This window comes from Lissotriton vulgaris, chromosome 8 (genome assembly GCF_964263255.1).
Source record: "Lissotriton vulgaris chromosome 8, aLisVul1.2, whole genome shotgun sequence".
Lineage (NCBI taxonomy): Eukaryota > Metazoa > Chordata > Amphibia > Caudata > Salamandridae > Lissotriton > Lissotriton vulgaris.
The window spans coordinates 1,288,143,455-1,288,162,557 of NC_141696.1; the positions used below are offsets into that span (position 1 = coordinate 1,288,143,455).

Here is a 19,103-nt window from a genome sequence, read left to right on the forward strand (position 1 = left end):
AGAACTCTTTGAAGTTGCCCAACAGTTCTCCTTTAAGGAGAGCTCTCATCGAACCTGGTTCAGCTCTGGCCAAGCAAGCCACCCATCGTACCAGAGCACATAATCCCTGAACCCAGCTGCTCCTCAGGCCAAAATCAAGCCTACATGCGGCCAAAGAGCACGCGGTGTTGAAGGTAGATAGGGATCTTAAGAGTTTCCCTTCGATTTTGTGGCAGAAACCCCAGTGCTTCAGCTCTATGAGTTCTATGCCATATAATATCGTAGCAGGAATCTTTGCCCTATACACCTCAAGTAAACTGGAGAAGTGTCTTTTACCGGTGGCGAGGTAGAGGGAATTCAAACCTTTGCCATGAGCGAGGGCTTTACGTGTACTATGCTCAATATGGAGCTTCTCGCTCAAATTGGACGAAATTATTTTACCCAAAAAGGTATAGGATTTGACAACCTCTAATTTCTGACCCCCAATAAACCATCCAAAGTTTTCAGAACGGCACTTCTTTTTCCCGGCAATACACATAATTTTACTTTTAGATATATTAATCTTCATAAAATGAGAATCAGCAAAAGCATGTAAAGCCTGCAGCCGATTAGCCAGCCCTTTAGGTGTTAAATCTAGGACAAGAATATCATCGGCATACATCAAACAAGAGATAGGGACCCCCCCTACCACCGGAGCTATACCCACACAAGCAGTCAGGGAAGCAGGAAGGTCTACAGTGTACAAGGAAAACAATAATGGAGCCAGAAGGCAGCCTTGTTTAAGGCCGTTCAAAGATGGAGTTCGGTGCGAGAGTCCCCTTTTTCCACCTTGAAGAACATAACACCAGGTATCCGTATGGAGAGCACTTACAAGATCCAGTAAATAAGATGGTAAACCAAGGGCTGCTAATTTTCTCCACAGCGTTCGACGATCTACTTTATCGAACGCTGTGGAGAAATCAATAAACGCAGCGAACACCACCACCCCTCTCACATGTGTGTATTTATCAGAGATCACATGCAGGGCGGTGAGGTTATCTAATGTACCATGCCCCCTACGGAAACCAGTTTGTTCTAACGGCAAGATGTTGTTCTCCTCGATCCAATCGTTAAGTAATATTAAGATACATTTTGCAAAAACCTTTCCGATTGAGTCGAGGAGGGCTATCAAACGATAGTTCATGGGGTTGTCCCTAGCTCCCTTCTTAAAAATAGGGATCAATATACTTCCCCTCCAAGAAGCAGGGACCATTTTGGTAACAAAGCAGGATTTAAACAATGGGTAAAGGATCTTACTCCATAGCAAGGGTTCCTGCTTCAGAACCGTCATAGGTAGTTCGTCAGGTCCCATTGCGCCGGAGGAGCGCATGTTCTTTATGGCCAGTTCTATTGTTTTCTCTGTTGGAAAATGAATAGGGCCCTCAGGTGTTAGATCAGGGTCACTATCTACAGCCAATGTAACATTCCCTGCATACAGCTTCCGAATGTAAGAGGACCATACCTCTTCAGATATAGGGATGGGGAGAGGGCTCGTTCTAGTACCGCAACCCTTGCCAACTATGGACCAAAATTCTCTAGGCTTGCCATGTACAACCGCTTCCCGCAAGTTTATCCATACAGAATCTTCCTTCTCCTTTTTCAGTTTCGCTTTTAATCTAGTTCTCCTTCTTTTTAACCTCGATATTTCTTTTGCTAGTTCACCAGATCTACCTAAAAATTGCTCTCGCACTAATTTATTTATTTCCTTATTCAGAATACGCAATGCACTAGGATAAACTACCTTTTTCCTAGAACAACTAGCCTTTTTCACATCTAGGATGATCTTCCTCATAAACTTTTCAAAGTTAACAATTTCGGAACCATGCCAATCGTTTAATTCTAATATAGTTTTGCATAGAATATCCTGCACACCTATAATGGCAGTTGGATTCCAAAAACATCTACCCGAAGATCCATGAAAATTAACATCGTTATTATTAAGGGACCAAGACTCAGTGGGGGGAGGTTTTAAAGAAATAGTTATAATGATTATGCTATGATCACTCAAAGATGTAGGGGATACCATAAGATCCTGAATGCATGGGAAAATGTCATAATCAGAGATCACATAGTCAAGTATTGAGGCACTAAAGGGGGACCTGTGAGTAAATTTCGCGGGCACATCAGAGGGCAATCTCCCATTTAGAATAAGCCCCTCGACTGCCGATAATTCTTCCAGAAGAATCTTCCCTCTTTTGTTAGTTATTATTTTATCTGGAAAGAGGGATTGTGGAATAAAATAGGCCTCTTCTTTGGGTTTGTTTCTAAATAGATTTAAACTAGCATTAGAAATTTTACAATTCAAATCTCCTACTAGGATAACTTCAGGTGGGGAATAAACATTTTTAATCTGTCCAATATACTGAAACACTTGCTTCAATAAAATGTTAAAACGCTCTTCGGGAGGAATGTACACATTAATAATTACGACTGCCGATTTATTTGGAGAGCTAGGGAGATTTGCTATTGTTATAGCTTGGAAGAGATTACTTGGGTCAATATAATGAGAGAATCTCCAGTGCAGTTTGTTAGACAATAAGCAAGCAATTCCCCCTTTGGCATGACCTTTCTTGGAGGGGGCAGCCGGCGCTTCCAACACATAGTAATCCTTCCCTGCATAAATGTTATTAGTACACCATGTTTCTTGGATGCAGATCACATTTGCTCCCAGCGAGAATAAAAACTCTAATTTCTCTGAACTGCTATGTATTCCAGCTGCATTCCAAGAAATAATTTTCAGATTATTGTTAAAGATGATGGAATAATTTGGGATTATCTGTGCTCTTATTTGATAGGGCACTAGGCAGCCAATTCCACCGATGATTATCCTCTGATGGAAGAGAGTTCTGAATTAGTGGAGGAGGCAATACCTGGGAAACCGAACGTTGCCCCTTAGAGACCCAAATCTTTAAATCTTTAAATGGAGAAAGAGCCCCATCTTGCTTATCACCCTTTTGGGCCATCCTGTGGGAATGCGTGATATTACCTAGACTAAAAATAGGCAAAACGTCAATACCTCTGCATTGAAAGTTCTCCGCTTGCTGTAATATAAGATTTACAATAATTTTGGAATAAAATTTGACCCTTATGCGTGAAACACTATCTCCACCTAGCAAAGAAACTAACTCAATGTCACTTGACTGAATAAGGTGAAGACTTTCCAAGTGACTGAAACATTTGAGCAGCCATGATCTATTTAAGGGCAAATCAGCATCAAATAAAGGCAAGAAGTCCAAAACCAAAGTGTCCACATAAGACATTGAAATTTTTGCCTGGGAAGAAAGGTGTGGACGTACAGAGAAAAAGAAGAAGCCAAAGGGTTGAGAGCCCCAAGTTAAGCCGGGATTGAGCTCCTTATCTCTACCATTGGGGGGGCAATCAATCCATGTCCACCATTCTGAGGTAGGTCCTCCACAGTCAAAGGAAGAGTATTACAAATGATCTCTGGACCACAATATGGATGGCAGGGTTCACTAGCCAAATTTGTGGCCACCGGGTTAGAGACAGTGACAATATCTTCATTATCAGTTAAAACAATTGGATCTTGGAAGATTATCCGCCTTTGTCTTTTCTTCCTATATTTGCGCACAGGCTTCCTTTTTTTACCTTTATTATTTCTATGTTTGCCGATTTTTTCCTTTATCTCTTTCTCATCATCATGTTGCCCTTTTTTCTCAGGGATGAATATTGGAAATAATTCTTGTGTTATTTTTAAAACTGAAGCAGACAGATTTTCTTCCTCTATTTCAAGATCTGAGTTCTTTACACAGTTAGTTGCCGCAGTGGCTGGCAAGACCGTGGCATTGTTTTCTTGAACTACTACTGTAGGCTTTATACCAGAGTTCTCTGCAGGAGTCTTTACATACCCTGTTGCCAAGCTGAAATCGGCCTCGGGGGAGGGAACACCCCTCATTTCAGGAGCCTTTTGCAGCAATGTATTCAATATTTTAGTGACAGAGTCCAAGATACAGTCAGAGCTGCCCACGAATTTGCCCAAAAGAAGTAATATAGAGGCTAGCAAATGTTCCAGGGCAATCAGAGATTCCGATATAGGTTTTTCGCCTGCAGCAGCAGAAGGACAAATTCCAGATAGATTGAGCTCAGGGCTCTTGGAGACATTTAACAACGCGGACCTATCCTGCACATTTATTGAGGGAGTACTGCTATATAACAATAATCCAGATGGAGTAGCACCCACTGATGGCTTAAAGGCTTCTGGGGTTTTCAAACTACCTGCCTCCAGGTAGCGGCCACAGAGTTCTAGGTCAATAGATGATAATGAGGAATCTCCTCCTGACCGAGCATAAGGAGTAGAGGCTTGTGGAGCTGGTGGATTGTTAGCTTGTTTTCCCTCCATAGTTTGAACATGGAGCTTAGTATCACCATCAGCTTCGGAATGTACAAGGCAGGTCCTCGCAGTAGTTTCTATTTGGAATGGATCTGTCATCGAAGAGAGGGGGACCGAATTATCAACCACTTGTGTCGGCCCCACATGTGCAACTGAAAGCGGGCCATCTTTTCCATCAGCTGGTAAATTCTTATCCACCGGTTTTTGCCATAGTTCAAAAAGCTGACATTGTCCCTTTAGTAAAGGATTATTAACTGATTTATTTCTTAGGGGGTTGGATTTTGTTTTAGCACAGGTCCTTCCCCCTACTAATCTCCCAGAACGAAGTTTCTTTGTCATCCTCTCCAGTACTTTTTCAAAGGGTGTCGTTTATGCAAAAATAAATTTCCACAAAGAGTGCAATTAAAAATGTGAATAAACCATAAAATAGATGTGATAATGGAGGAAAGTCTGGGGTTGCCCTCCAGTCAATGTCAATGGAGCAAAAACTGTTATTTAACTTCACAAGGCGGCACTTCGTTTTAAACACAACACGTCTATTTATTAGCAAATATAAATATCCTGGCCCAGCCCAGCCTACCTCAGCCACCGAGGGCCACAGAGGGCCCGCCCTTTGCCCGGGCTTAGCCCGGCGCCACCCGCGCGCGTCCCGCGATGCGCGGTCCTGCAGCGCAATTAGAGCCAGGTGAGGGGGGCGTGGCGGGGAGGTGCTCCAGGCCCAGATGGCTTGTGGGCAATGGTGTTTCCTTGTCTCCCAGTCTGCCTACAAGCCCACAATCACGAGTGTTTCCCGCGAAGCGGGAAACGCGAGCAGTTGATTACCAGCACTGCCAAATAGCGCTTTCAGATGATCGGCGCTTGAAATAGACTGGAGCGTTCTTCCACGACAAGAGTTCAAAGCAGCACCCAACACAGCATCAGCAGAAGTGATCTCTGTTCCTCAGCGGTCCTGCAGCGCAATTAGAGCCAGGTGAGGGGGGCGTGGCGGGGAGGTGCTCCAGGCCCAGATGGCTTGTGGGCAATGGTGTTTCCTTATCTCCCAGTCCGCCTACAAGCCCACAATCACGAGTGTTTCCCGCGAAGCGGGAAACGCGAGCAGTTGATTACCAGCGCTGCCAAATAGCGCTTTCAGATGATCGGCGCTTGAAATAGACTGGAGCGTTCTTCCACGACAAGAGTTCAAAGCAGCAACCAACACAGCATCAGAGAAGTGAAGCACCCTCCTACATAGCCCAGTAGGAGGAGATGTATCCAGACTACTGGCTTCCCCCAACTCCTCTCTCCAGTCCGGATCATCCAACTGGTCAGCTAAAGGGTCTACAGAACCCTCCCAGTCATCCTCACCCTCCTCTGGTTGCCAATCTGGCCTCAAAAGAACCAGGGAGGAACAAGTGTCTGGCGTTGGTCGACGTTGGTCCGGCTCCAAGTTTAAGTCTGGGTGGAGGCCTGGCTCGACGCCGGCTGGGGACACACCGGCACCGACTGCGAACGTGGTGCCAGTCGAATCGGCACTGGGGGAGGTGTTATAAGGTGGACCGGCGCTGATCCGGATCCAAACCTGGATCCAAAAGGACCCTGTTGTGCCAGGACCAGAGCTTCTGGTGTCAAAGGCCCAGGGCCCCCAGCGAAGTCCGAGGGGCCCGGATGCGCGCCGGCAGAGAAGGGCTGCCCAAAGATGGCATGCATCGCTTGGTAGAAACTCCGAAGCTGGGCAGGGGTCGCTCAGCTTCCCGGAAAGGGAGGGAAACTCTGAGCCGACCGTTCAGACTCTGCACACCAAGCTGCGGAATGGGCACCGTCCGCATCCCTTGTCGCGTCGGCCAACAGACGGGTAGAAGTCACAGTACGACAATGCTTCTTCTTGTGCCTCGACTTACCTGAGGAGTGCGAAGACTTTGACGACGAGTGGTGGTGACTCAGCGACCGGTTCCTTGACCTCCCATGTGATCGGAACCTCGAACGGCACGGAGTTGACTGCCTGGCCTCGAGAAGCTTTCGGGACCGCTCCCGCGAAGACTTCAGATTCATGGTCCGGCTGTCGGAACACGACTTGGAATCATGGTCGCGCTCCAGGCACCACAGGCAAACACGGTGTGGGTCCATAATCAACATCAGCTTGCGACAGGTGTCGCAAGCCTTAAAGCCAGGCTGAGGACGACTGGACATCCCTGCGTGCACCAGGAGTCGAAAGACTCAAAAAAACAGTGTCGACAAAAGTTGCAAAAAAGTCAGTCAAAAAGTGACTGGAGGTACCGCTCTCTCTGGATCTGGTGGCTGGTGCGGAAAAAGAAAGAACTGACATCAGCGTGTGAGGACGGTGTCAAAGTAGCTACTGCTACATCATCCCAGCGACCACGACATCAGCAACGAATGCAGAGCTGACCGACGCCACCTTTCGATGCGCAGAGTACTGCTGACAAAAACATTCTCCAGATCCAGTCTGACTCCTGGGGTAATTCTAAATGTAAGGAATCTATAACTAATCGTCTCTTTCAGATCAGTTCTTTCCTTAGATCCTTGTTTACTCCTAAATGTTCATTCTAGCTTCCATGCAGATTCTGAGAATACATCCTTTCACGCTGAAATGTTTTTTATTTCCAAAGGTGGGTGGACTCTAGAGAGAATGACACGCTTTTTTTTTAACTTAGGTCCAGTTAGGAGAGGCGAGAAGACACCTTCATCCACTCTAGAATGAGGGTCAAAGTAGTTATCTCCTTAGTTTATCTGGGCAATAACAGAGAAATTCCTAATACCATCCGTGTCAGATCCACTATGGAAATGTCCACCTCTGGTGCAGAGTGGGCGGCTGTGTTGGTATCAGATTATGTAAAGCAGCAACTTGAGCTTCTGCATCCACTTTTATTTCACATTACATATTAAATGTGGTCCAACACTGAATTATCTTTCGGTTCTTGTTATTAATATTGATTTGACACTGAGGTCAAGTGGTTCAGTGCGTGAGATTATTTTTTATTTATGTTCGACACCTATGAATGGGCATTTAAGGAAGCATGTTGAATGAATACAATTTGTTTCCTTTCCATACCGAACTTGGTCCACTTTAGTCTTTGTGTTGCTAATGAGAGGTATTTACTTGGGCATACCTGTAGGAAGCTGGCTCTGCATATACTACACCAAAGTAAGGTATAGTGTGTACAGAGTCCAGGGATTCCCCAGAAGTATAACAGAGGCTACATTATGTAAGTACTAACATGAGCCTCTCCCTGATTAGCTGGGTCCCCTCATCTTCAAGATGGAGGGGTGGGGTTGGAAAAGGTGGGCACACCTCTCTTTTTAGCTTGGTTTTCTTGCCCATTCTACCGCCCAAAGTGGGGCCAGTACCGATGGGAGCCAGTTGCTAGGGGCAGCAAAAGGCAGGGACAGCTTCCAAAGTTGGCAGGCATTTGAAGCTTCCCCTTTGTGGATCCAGCCCATCTCGGGGAAGGAGTCATGACACATCTGCTCAGGATGAGCTTTGTTTCTGGACCAAGAGAGTAAACGCTCTCTACCCAGGGGTCCAGAAACCTGTCTGGTGATGGCAGGCAGCCCTTAAGGAATCGCACCATGGCCGGTCGTCTCTAAGATGCCCTCATAGTGCATTTTACATTGAATCCCACACTGGCATCAGTGTGGGTTTAATGTGTTGAGAAGTTTGCCTTCCAAACTTCCCAGTTTTTAGTAAAGACATTATTGAGCTGTGGAGTTCGTAATGACCAACCCCAGACCATATACTCTTTTGTGGCTTTACTACACTAACAGTGTCTTAAAAATGGACTTAAACACTGTAGGGGCACACGTCTCATGCGACTGTGCCCTCACCTGAGGGCTAGTGCGCACTGCTAGAGGGATGAATTACCTAGGCCTCAGGCAGTGGGTTGTAGGCATGGCACACAGGGATGTGGGCCATGTCGACTGTTCACTTTTCTCTGAACCAAAATATGCAGCCTGCAATGGCAGCGTGTGGGTGTTAAAGGTACATGGCATCTAAGGGTGGCACAATAGGTGCCGCAGGACTTAGCGGCCTTCTGTGGTTACAGTGCCCTTGCTACCTATGGCACCTTTTACAAGGGGATTACCTGTGGCCAGGAATGTGCCAATTGTGGGTACAAAGGTACAGGGAAATAACGCAGGCCATGGTAACCTGACTGGCAGGGACAAGGGCACATGAAGTCAGGAGGCATCAGATGTCAGACAAAAAGTGGGGGGTAACCATGCAAAATCGGGCACTTCCTTACAGTGATGCTCTGCTACCTGTGGAGGTAAAAGGTGATCTGACCTCCTACCAGGCTACTGTGTGCAGCAGAGGGAAAATGTGTGGTTTTGTAGAGTTTGCAGAGGAAGTTACTGGGGATTGGGTAGTTTGTTGCCCCTGAGGGCCTTAGCGCTGATGGGCGGATCGCCGACCTCTGCCTCGAAACGTGTGGGAGGTCTGCTGTTGCAGAAGGAAGGTTTGAGGTGGCCTCTGATGAAATCTTCTTCCAAAGCGTCGAAAGACGCAAAATTACTGGGGAAACTGCTGCGTAGCTAGTGCCAGTCCAAGGGTGCACACTGTTGCCTTGCTCTCCTTGAAGTGCTCCGAGGCTGAGACATTGACTCTGAAGAGACATGTGTCATCAAATGCATGTCCATCAAGGACTGTTGCACATTGCTTGAGACTCTGTGGAGCAAATCCAAGCATGGCATCAAAGCACAACACTGATCCTGACTGGCCACCCCAAGCAGTCAGTAGTGTCCAGGCCAGAGCATATGACATATTTTGATGTGTCTTAACCATCATGTAAGATTTGCTGAAAATTAGTTCTGAGTTCATCCAGGGCTGCCGACAAGATTTCCACCACCAAATCCCATCATGCATTCAAATGTCCTTCCTGGAGGCAGCTGGAGTTCACAGAGCATACAGCAAGATTGGCAGAGGAGAACATATGTTTGGCAAACGTCTCCATGTGTTGACTCTCTACCTGGCAGGGAGGTTGGAAAAGTGTTTGCGATGAGCCTGCTAGTACAGGCCTGGACTGCCAGACACTCGGATGTTGGGTGTTGCAGGGAAAAGGCTTGCTCTCCAGCAGTAGGTGTGGGTGTCCTGGCAATCTACCTGTTAACTGGTGGGCAAGATTCTGCCTTTGCCCAGGTGTCCAGCTATGTGTCAAGTGAGGCCTCGTAAAAAGGCAGGAGGGGTTCCAGCGAGGACTGCCCGGGCCGCATACTACTCCATTAGGATGATTGTCATGACCTCAGCGGTAGGCAGTTGTAGATCTAGAACCTCCACTGCTCTCTGAATGAGCATAGTGAAGAAGGCAGTCTTTTCCGGGGATGGGCCAGGAGTGGTAGAATGGAGGCCACTTTTAGGGGAGCTATCCAGGCATCTGGCATCTTGAATTTCAAAAATTCTCATTGTAATAAAACTAAGAATTATTATTAGGGGTCAGGCAGTTTGTGAGTCTGAATAAGCTAAAGAACGAGGTTGAGTCTTCGGTGGGGGTTGTGACAGATTTGCTTCAGGGTCTGTAAGGCTCACCCTCTGGTGTTGGTGCCAGCACCAATGGTCTAGCATTGGTCGTTGGGCCGTAAGGGGTATTGGGCTTGGCACTGGCCCTGGAATCAGGCCTGACCCCTGAATGAGGTCGAGGGGCTCAGTTTGTGTTGGGGACAGATGTGCTGGCGGTAGACTGACTGAAGGCCCCTCGGATTCTTAGTGCCTGAAAGCGCTCCATATGGATTAGGTAGGGTGCTGAACAACAGCAGCATGGCCTCTCTAGAGGTCTAGATTAGCTGTGGTGCTGCCCATGGACTGGGGAACTCAGGTTGCATAGCTATTCGGGCTAGGATGACTTCTGAAGTCAAAGACAGAGTCCGCGGCTTGGGAGGACACAGGGGATTGCGTTACTCCTCAAGGTGTGAGTGTCGGGACACAGGGAAGCTGTGTTTCAGCTTCTTATGTTTCTTTTTTTGAGACTTACCAGATGATTTCGATCTGAAGGACGAGTACTCGTAAGAACGCCCTCAAGAAACAGAACCCAACAAAGTCTTCCACTTCGGTGAAACTGAGCCACACATCACCAGGTACCGACATGCGGGGGAATTGCTTAAGAAAATTCTTCAGATCTAGACTCATGCCTGAGAGTAATCACATGCTGAGAATTCTGAGGTTAGCATTATCCATTAGAAACTCAAAGCTGGGTAAGGAATAAGAAGGAATAGGAAATGAAAAAAAGTCAAAAAGCCTGAGCACTACATTTGTTTAATGATGTCTCCATTACTTTCCAATAGAAGAAAACGTTTGTCATAAAGATGTGGATAAGTGGCATTTACGAGAATAAGCCCCAGGATATTTCACCTAAATATGAAATATGTTCCACTGAAGGATTTTTTTGGTGGCTTGTTTTTCTTCTGGTTACCATATTTGTCACTTGAATAATGCTGAACCTAGGAGGTAATTGTTCACAGGATACTTAAAAAGTCTGGGACCTCACTCAGTACTTTTTCAGTACTTTTTCTTTTGAGAATTCATATTTTTTTATTTATATGAGTAATTCTTCCAAACTACCTCCTCTGAGATTCTGCTTAATGTCTGTTAAATAGTCAATTTCACTTCCTCTTCTGAATGGTTTTGTTTTAGGAAATGACTAACTAAAGAAGCTGTCAGGACCTTGTACCTGAGCCGGGCTTTCATATTAGTTTAATTTTCACCTCTGACATTGTGTGATCTTTGAAAGCTCTCTTTTGACAATACTCTTGTCATAATGCCTCCCACTACTCCTTACACATGTTTTACATTTATTTGATAGTTGTACATATTTACGTTTGTATAGTGAGAGTTTTCACAAAAAGCTCTGATTCTAAAAGATTTCAGCCGATGACAATACCCTTTTGTGATACTGTAATTGTAACACACCTTCGTAAAAGAAAGTGAGAGTGAGCAAAAGAAAGATTGAGAGAGTGTGTGTTTGTGTGTTAATGGCCTAGTGGATTGGAAATTCCAGAAACTAGAATTATGTCAGCCGGGGCTGGAGATACTCATACCAGGCAGCAGACTGCACAGTTACACATGCGGAAAAGATGCCATTGGGAAACTGTTGACCTTAATAAATTGCACAGGCTGAGCATCGAACTTGTATGTGATGTAAATACGTGCTTCCACTGGTGTTGACTTCCTTACCCACTAACTATTATTAACACTGGCATGACGTTAACAGTCTATGGATATACTTTCTCAGTTTGGTGTTCGGCAAAAATGTATTCTTATCAGGGATAAAATAATCTCATCATAAATGGGCAGAATCAAATTGTCTCTCTATTTTGTTTATTTTGTGATACTTTCATGGCCCTGCAGGATTGGGTTTTAAGCAGCCATATGTCAGTCAGATGAGATTCCAATCTTGGTGAGAATGTTTTTGACTGAATAAGACCAAACTGAAGCTCTATAGTTGTTTTTCCATATTTATATTGCACATTTTCATATTTATGGCACAGTTTGGGCTAAATTGGAAAATAACCATAGGTCATTGGTCAGCATATTACCTTATCACGTAGTCATATGGCTTAAGTATTCACAATGACATTATCAGCAATTCATTAAAAGTGGAACATACCGGTGCATCTTGATCCATGAGATAAGCTCCATGGCCTTTACTGACAGCCTCCCTATACTCACGATGAGCCTCTTCCTTTTCTTTAACCTGCCAGAGAAGGAAAATCATTACCATATGCAAAAGAACAAGAGGCACTCTGGGTGGCGAGTGAATGTATATTAAAAATGATAATTATCTAACAAGATAGAAAAAATTACTTTATTAACGTCTGAAAAGACCAGTGTTACTTTATCATAATAATAGATGGTATTTCACCTGCTTCAGATTTCTGCTGACTCTTCTTTTCACCCTTTCACCTAGCCTGATTTCAAGGGTCCACCCCTAGTGCACCCTTTATATGTTCTCCTTTTTGTGATCCTCAAAACCTGCCATTCACTACAATGCGTTTCAATGGGGTGCTATCATGTATATTGGTCCCAAGATAGCTGCCATCACTTTCTGGTTGAACTGCTGACAGCCAATCGGATCTCACCATGAGATCTGTGCCTAGCTTAGCCCAGATTTACAAAGTTGGATTTCCTTTAATATCTTGCAAACGTCTGAACGGATTTACACCAAATAACAAAAAGCACAATCTGCAGATCAAAAGCTAGCTTTCTTCCAAATTTGGTGTTTGGTTCGGGCTGCAGGTGTGTCTAAAGATTCTATGGAAATTAAATTGGGAAATATACTTTTTTGAGCCCCCTTTGTTTTTGACCTAGCTTAACAGATCACTCCAGAATTTTCCATACAGAACTGGAATCACCAAGACACTTTTTGCGAAAAAGTTTGTTAAGATTTGTCAAACAGCGCCAAAGTTATAGGCAAGTCAAAAAACGGTTTTCCTCAAGCTGTCTCATGAACAGACCGAACAGAAGAGTATTTTCCAGCTGCACACAATCATTGTTAAGGGGCTACTGATTACAAAACAACTGTTTGACCTAAAGAATCATGCTGGGAACAATACAGGAAACTAATGTGTGGGTACAAAAGTAATGAAAAGCATGCGTATTTTGGCATGTATGCATCAGCAAAATGCTGTTGGTTGATCAAAATGTGACAGACAGCTCAGTGAGCCAATACCAGAAGGGAGCTCATCCAAGTGAGCCAATGGCAGTAGATGCTGGCCAATACTCCCTTTCCGTAAATGTATGAGGTAATCTGTGCCAACAATAACTAATGGAGACAGCTGTGCTCTCAAGCCAGACCTAGAAAGAGGGAATTCAACTGCTTAATTAAACACTAAAGGTGAAAGCAATTGGCAACCTTAAATATTTGAACAGTAATTGGAATAAAGAGAGATTTCTACCACTGTAAATCGGCTTCACTTTTCTTACCCTCCCCAACTCTGATTGAGACAATATTAATAAGTAACACTGTTCCAACATCTACCAGGTCAGCATTAACACTATTCTCTGATAAGCCTAAACTGCTCACCCACATTAGCAAAAAGAAAGCATTTGGGATTATTAATGTAAGCCCTGTAAGCCAATAAGGGTTGTCTGGACTTTCTACATAGTATACCTTGTTGAAGAGATAAAATGGTCTGTCATGTCATCTAAAAATAACAACACAAACCAGGGTAACTCATTTAGTACATTCCAGTCAATGATACATTTGCCTCTTGGATAGCCTTAACAATTTGCTTAGACTACAAGAATACTTTTAATGGACTACCTAAGTAGTAAACTAATGAGAGATTTGGAACTATGCTGATCACCAATTCAGGATGGTACCAGGATGTCCCATTAGCCATTAAATGGTTCACTGTATTGTGGAATCATGTTTAGGATCATATAAATGACAGCTCATGTGAGTACATAAAAACAACTATATAGGACCAAAACACCTGTTCATGTCCTTTACTCTTGTTACAGAGGTCAGACGTCTTCTTTAGCAGGTAACACTGCTTAGCAAACTAAATTGTCCCTGCTAATACTTGTGTGTCCTGGAAGTCGCATGTGTCAAAACTGCATGTGTGTCTGGTTGTTAGGCTGTGCACCAATAAGCTAGATAACAGTATACATCAACATTTATGCATCAATCTCTACGACAGAACATGCAAGGGGCAGAGGCGATACTTTATGTTGTACCCTGCACACCACTGGTAGCCTTGTAGTATCATTATAAGTCTTCTTTATTGGTTCTGATGGAGCGAGCTTTAGAAATATTTTTATTCTGGCTCGTGATGTCAAACTCTCATAACTTGAAATAATATATTAATGAGTGTTTGCATGATTTGTTATAATTAAACCAATTTAGAGTAAGATTCCACATCATTATATAGGACTAATGTGCTTTATGTTGCATTTGCAAGTCTGTTTTGTAACATGTGATTAATATTGTTTTGTTTGTCATGTCTGTCCTATTGTCTTTGTCACTATTAATATGCGGCTGATCATTCATGGCATGTGCTTTATTATATGTGCTTACATGTTTGTCCTATGTTGTGATTGTCTGTCTGTGTATTATTTAATCATCTTTTTACTCTTTCAGAAACTTAAAGCTGGACACGATGAAGAATGGTAGATTTTAAATGTGCTGCTTTTCTGTGTGCTTCTGCTAGGTGACTTATATTAATGGGTTAACATTAGCTATGTAGGTTGGAAACAGAATGTCTTTCATTACCTGAATTAATTATTGTTTTGTGTTTGTTTAAATAATAGTTTTCTGGAAAGTGACGTGAGCTAAAAGTGGCCAGTGACGCAAGCAAAAGTGGCGCAGAAAATTGATGCTTTCTGAAAAGAGGCCTGCTGTTGTTGAAAGCCACATGAGAAAACCTTATTTTGAAGTGGATGAAAAGCCTATGAACTTTTATTGTGAAATGGTTTGAAAAGAACTGCTAAAGACAACTCTGTGGAGTGGTTTTGTTTGTGCCACGGAAAGCTCAGAACGGACAGGCTCAAGGTTGAAAGGAAGAGATGTGACAGATTTTGTATTGCTTGAACATCTTTGCTACAAAATGTAGCAGACTAAGGAACTGTCGCAAGGATTCTGTGCATGAACAATGGCTCTGTGTAAAAGCCTGGTCTCGTGGTGGAAGATGTCACAGTTTACTGTGGCGTGAGGTGATTTAGCCAATGGAGAGCCAGAATTCAGCTAATGGAATGTGAAAAATAGTTAGCTCAGCTTAATTTAGGGTATAAGAATAGGCTTTAGCTGCAAATGTTTGGCTTACGCTTCTTGATTCCAGAGGGACGTGTTCTGCTGTCCGATGATTACACGTAAGGAAATGTAACTTTTTAAGACTTTGTTTTCAGGCGATGAGGGTAGAGACAGAGAGTTAGTTAGGATTTGGAAATGCTCTTTTCACTTATTTCTGCTAATGAATAATATTTTCTTGAATAAAGGTCTCTTTATAAATGCTGAATAAAATTTTCTTATGACTTTTTCTAATGCTTGCTTAATAAAGTTCCAAAACCTAAGTTTTCCTGAATATGTTTAAATAAACTTTTTAAATGACAAGCTGGTCTTGCTTATTGTAAATAGTTTATTAAACTACAACATATTGATCCATTCACCTCATGATTCAGCTGCTCTGTTATTTCTATGGGCCTGGTATTGATTGGTAAGTATGGTGGTAGATAGTGACATCATTTATGCAGAATTTTAATAAGAGTGCTGGATCAATTTGGTAGCTTCAGAGTTTTTTTGATTTTGTCAGATTGTTATATGTAGTATGTAATCTTTAAGGATTTTTCCAGCAGTGTGTAAAATTCCTGGTATGCCATGGCAAGAGTAGTGTAGCTAGAAGAGTTACACAGTGCATTTGTCCTGTTTCAAAATTGTGGTATAGAATATATCACGTGTTGTGGACGTACAACACAAGTTTAGGGACCTTAGATGTGCATGGTTGAATGTATAGTGAGGATTGCCTATGAAATTGTAGCATTAAGCAGAGGGACCTGGTGAGCCTGTTTTAAAACTTTCTGTGAAAAGAGTAGTAGGATTTATCCAAGCTTGAAAGAAGGGTGAGATAGCGTTGTCTATTCTTGTCAATGTTTTGTGACGTTTTCTGTGGTTGATTCAAGTCCTGCCAAGATTTCGTGTGTGTATGATTAGGGTTTTCTTGTTTGGAAGTGCGTGAATGATTGGTAATCTGTTAGAAGGGTAGCGTAAGAATTACTCTATTGGCAATTGAAACTATTCTGTGAGAATAGCGTTGTCTATTCCACGCTGGGAATACTTGAATGAATGTGCAAAACTATCTCTTTATTTAGAGAAGCAGACAAATGGTTTCCTTTATGTAGTTATTGATTGCGTGTTTTTAAAAAGTAATTGGAAAGTGTTTTAAACCCTTCTGGGTAAAGTAAAGGCATTGAAAGGTGTTTTGCGCTATTTAAATAACTTCAAAAAGCATTGCGCGCTATTGTAAATCATTGAAAAGTGCCCCGATCGAAAATTGTTAGGGAGGGGCTGATTTAGGAGTGAGAGCGTGTGGGGAGAGCCTGCAGCCGCAGCTGCTGTATACGTCAGAGCCTGCCGCGCTCCGATTGGTTGATGTGCCTGGAGTATTAGAGCAAAGCAGTGCTCTCATTGGCTAAGGTGCGATTAATACTTTAAGGTGATTCCTGGCAGGATGCTCCTGTTCTGTTCTGAGTTCTGCCTTTGTCTCATGCGCTATTGATTTAAATTAATTAATTGCATATTGCGCGTGGCGAGGAGCGCGAGAGGAGAGACTGCAACAGCAGCAGTAACAATATAGCTACAGCCGTGTTGTGATTGGCTGAGCTTACAGGGACGGCGCTGACGGATTGGCAGGAGCGTCCAGCTTGTCATAGTAAAGCTGCGCCCTGATTTGTTAAAATTGTTTCAGGGTTTCAGAGTGGTCACGCATTATCTGATGTGTATTACCATTGTCTACATTTAGAATTGTCACTGTTCAGTTTCATTTACTTGTGTAGAGGGAGCTGTTTGGGAGTGGGAGCGTGAGCATCTAGTGGTTCTGTGGTTGGTTGAAGCGTTCCTACGCTGTGATTGGTTGAGGGCGCTTTCGCGAGTAAATGTTGCGTTCTATATTTTAAGGTCAGCTCGGTTCGGTTTGCAGGCGAGGGGCTGTTTTAAAGAGTGAGGAGCCGAGGAGAGCTGTCAGTTGCAGCGGGTGTCTACATCAGCCGCCGCGCTGAGATTGGCTAAAACGTTGTCGCGTCATACAAGAGTCGCGCACCCATTGGCTGGTGACGCGCACCCATTGCCGCGCTCTGATTGGGCGAGGCTCCCCATTGAGCATTGCTTGGTCCTGAGTGTCAAGGAGGAGCCGTGCACCTATTGGTTGGTGACGCGTGGTGTCACAAGAGGAGCCGCGACCTGATTGGTCAAAGCTTCGTTTTATTGTTGGACTTCTTTTTCTTTTAGAAGGGGTGCCGAGCGCTGGCTCTAGAGTGATAGTGAAATCGCGCTACACTTCAAGAGTTTTTATTTTCTGATTAGGGGGGCTGGCTTGGTTGAGGTTGATTTGGTTATTGCTCGAGAAGAGCTGTGTCCTGGTTGGTTGGGGACGCTGCAGTGTCACAGAAAGGTCGCGTTTAGATTGGTTGGAGCTTTGTGACCGGATTGGTTAAAGCTCAAAGGGGCACTGCGGTTGGCTGAACATTGTAACAGCAACACGCTGATTCGCTCAGACATTCAATGCCTATTGTTTACTTCTGCCGTGTTTAATTTTCTACGCTGGTAATGCCCAGAGCTTCGTTTTAATATTTGATCATTTCTAATATTAGTCACAACATTGGAAAGGTGGAATTTTCTGTAAAGTATTGAACATCACAGCAAGCAGCTACCCTGATTTGATAACAACAGCAAAGGTGATTAGAGCTTACACTGATTATTACAATATTAAATAAAAAGCAGATAATTAACAGGTGTCATTAAAATTGCAAATAAAGTTATAGCCTGTCAGTGAAGTGCATGTAAATAAAAACGTTCTTTCTCACACTCCCTGACGATAGCTTTTACAGTGGATAATAAATCACTGTGCTTTTTCATTGCTCCTTTCACGCTTTGCTGAAAAGGATAGGCTTTAGTTGGTAGTTGACTGTTGAAAGTGATTTTATCACTGCAAGGATCTTTGAAAGTAAACATTGCATTCAGCCGAGTGTGGAGAGAGGCTTGTGCTGAAATACATGCTGTGCCACTAACATCGTGTGCAGAGAGCGTGAAGGAAAGCTTTTGCTGAAACCTTCTGTTCTGTAATTAGAAAATATAGATTGTGTGGAAAGCGTGATGTCAGGAACCTCTCAAGGCATTGTGTGAATGTATTTCTCTTGAACACAGTTTGCATAGTACATGGTATTTAAATCAACACTGACACAACAAAGAAAAATAATTTAAAAGTGGTTTCTATTCCTTTTAAAAAAAAAGTGCTTGTTACAGCTGACTCTGTTGCAGCATTGTAAATGCATATTTTTCCTAGGTTTATTAAAATTAGTGTATGCAGGTACATTACAAAATATATTACTTTAAGTAGGAAGTTTTGTTTATTTGTTGTGGACAATTTTAATTAGGTAAGTATTTTAAATTATGGATAATCATTATTTGAAAAAAAAGAAAACGTTTTTCTGCCATCAGAAAATGAAAAATGTACTTAAAAAGGTTAAAAAGGTTGTTGCTACATGTGAGAGCAAATTAATGAATAAACAGGTGAGTAATGAAGTAACTAGTAAGCATAATAAAAATACAGATGCTAAAGATGCAGTTTTAAACGACACATATTCTGAAAGAATACCACCTCCCCCAAAAGAAATCATTTTTAATGAAAATTCGATTCCCAAATCAGCGAATGTAAATAATAAACATGTCAGAGAAGAATTTATTGATCATTGTAAAAATTATGTTGTAAATACAGATCAGGACGGAAATTCAAGCAAACCCCCAGAGCAGAATAATGTGTCGCCAAGAGTCCCGGTTCAAATTAATGGAGTCCCAGTCCAGACCCCTTCTCAAGGTGTCACAACAGGTAGGTATGATGAGATGCCTAGTACTTCTGAAATTAGTATTCCTGATCATGTAAGTTCTACAAATGATTTAATGGAGCAGTTAACGTCAGACATGGAAGCAGTGACAGTTCCTGTGACAATTGAACCTGTTCCCCAAGTGCTTAGAAAAGATGAAACTAGTCCCACAGCTTTAACGGTCCCATTGAATTGTGAAATTCAAAAGTTTGCTGAAAAACT

The 19,103-nt window shown here is 43.1% G+C and overlaps 1 protein-coding gene across 3 annotated transcripts in view; it reads right to left on the reverse strand.

Annotated features, from left to right (window-relative positions):
- Positions 1–19,103, reverse strand: part of PARP4 (poly(ADP-ribose) polymerase family member 4) — a 1,988,214-nt gene that overhangs the window by 1,457,900 nt on the left and 511,211 nt on the right. For all 3 annotated transcript variants that reach the window (XM_086935217.1, XM_086935220.1, XM_086935219.1), the window contains exon 18: positions 11,956–12,042. In XM_086935217.1, the coding sequence (XP_086791343.1) occupies positions 11,956–12,042 (87 nt within the window). The remainder of the gene's footprint in view (positions 1–11,955; positions 12,043–19,103) is intronic.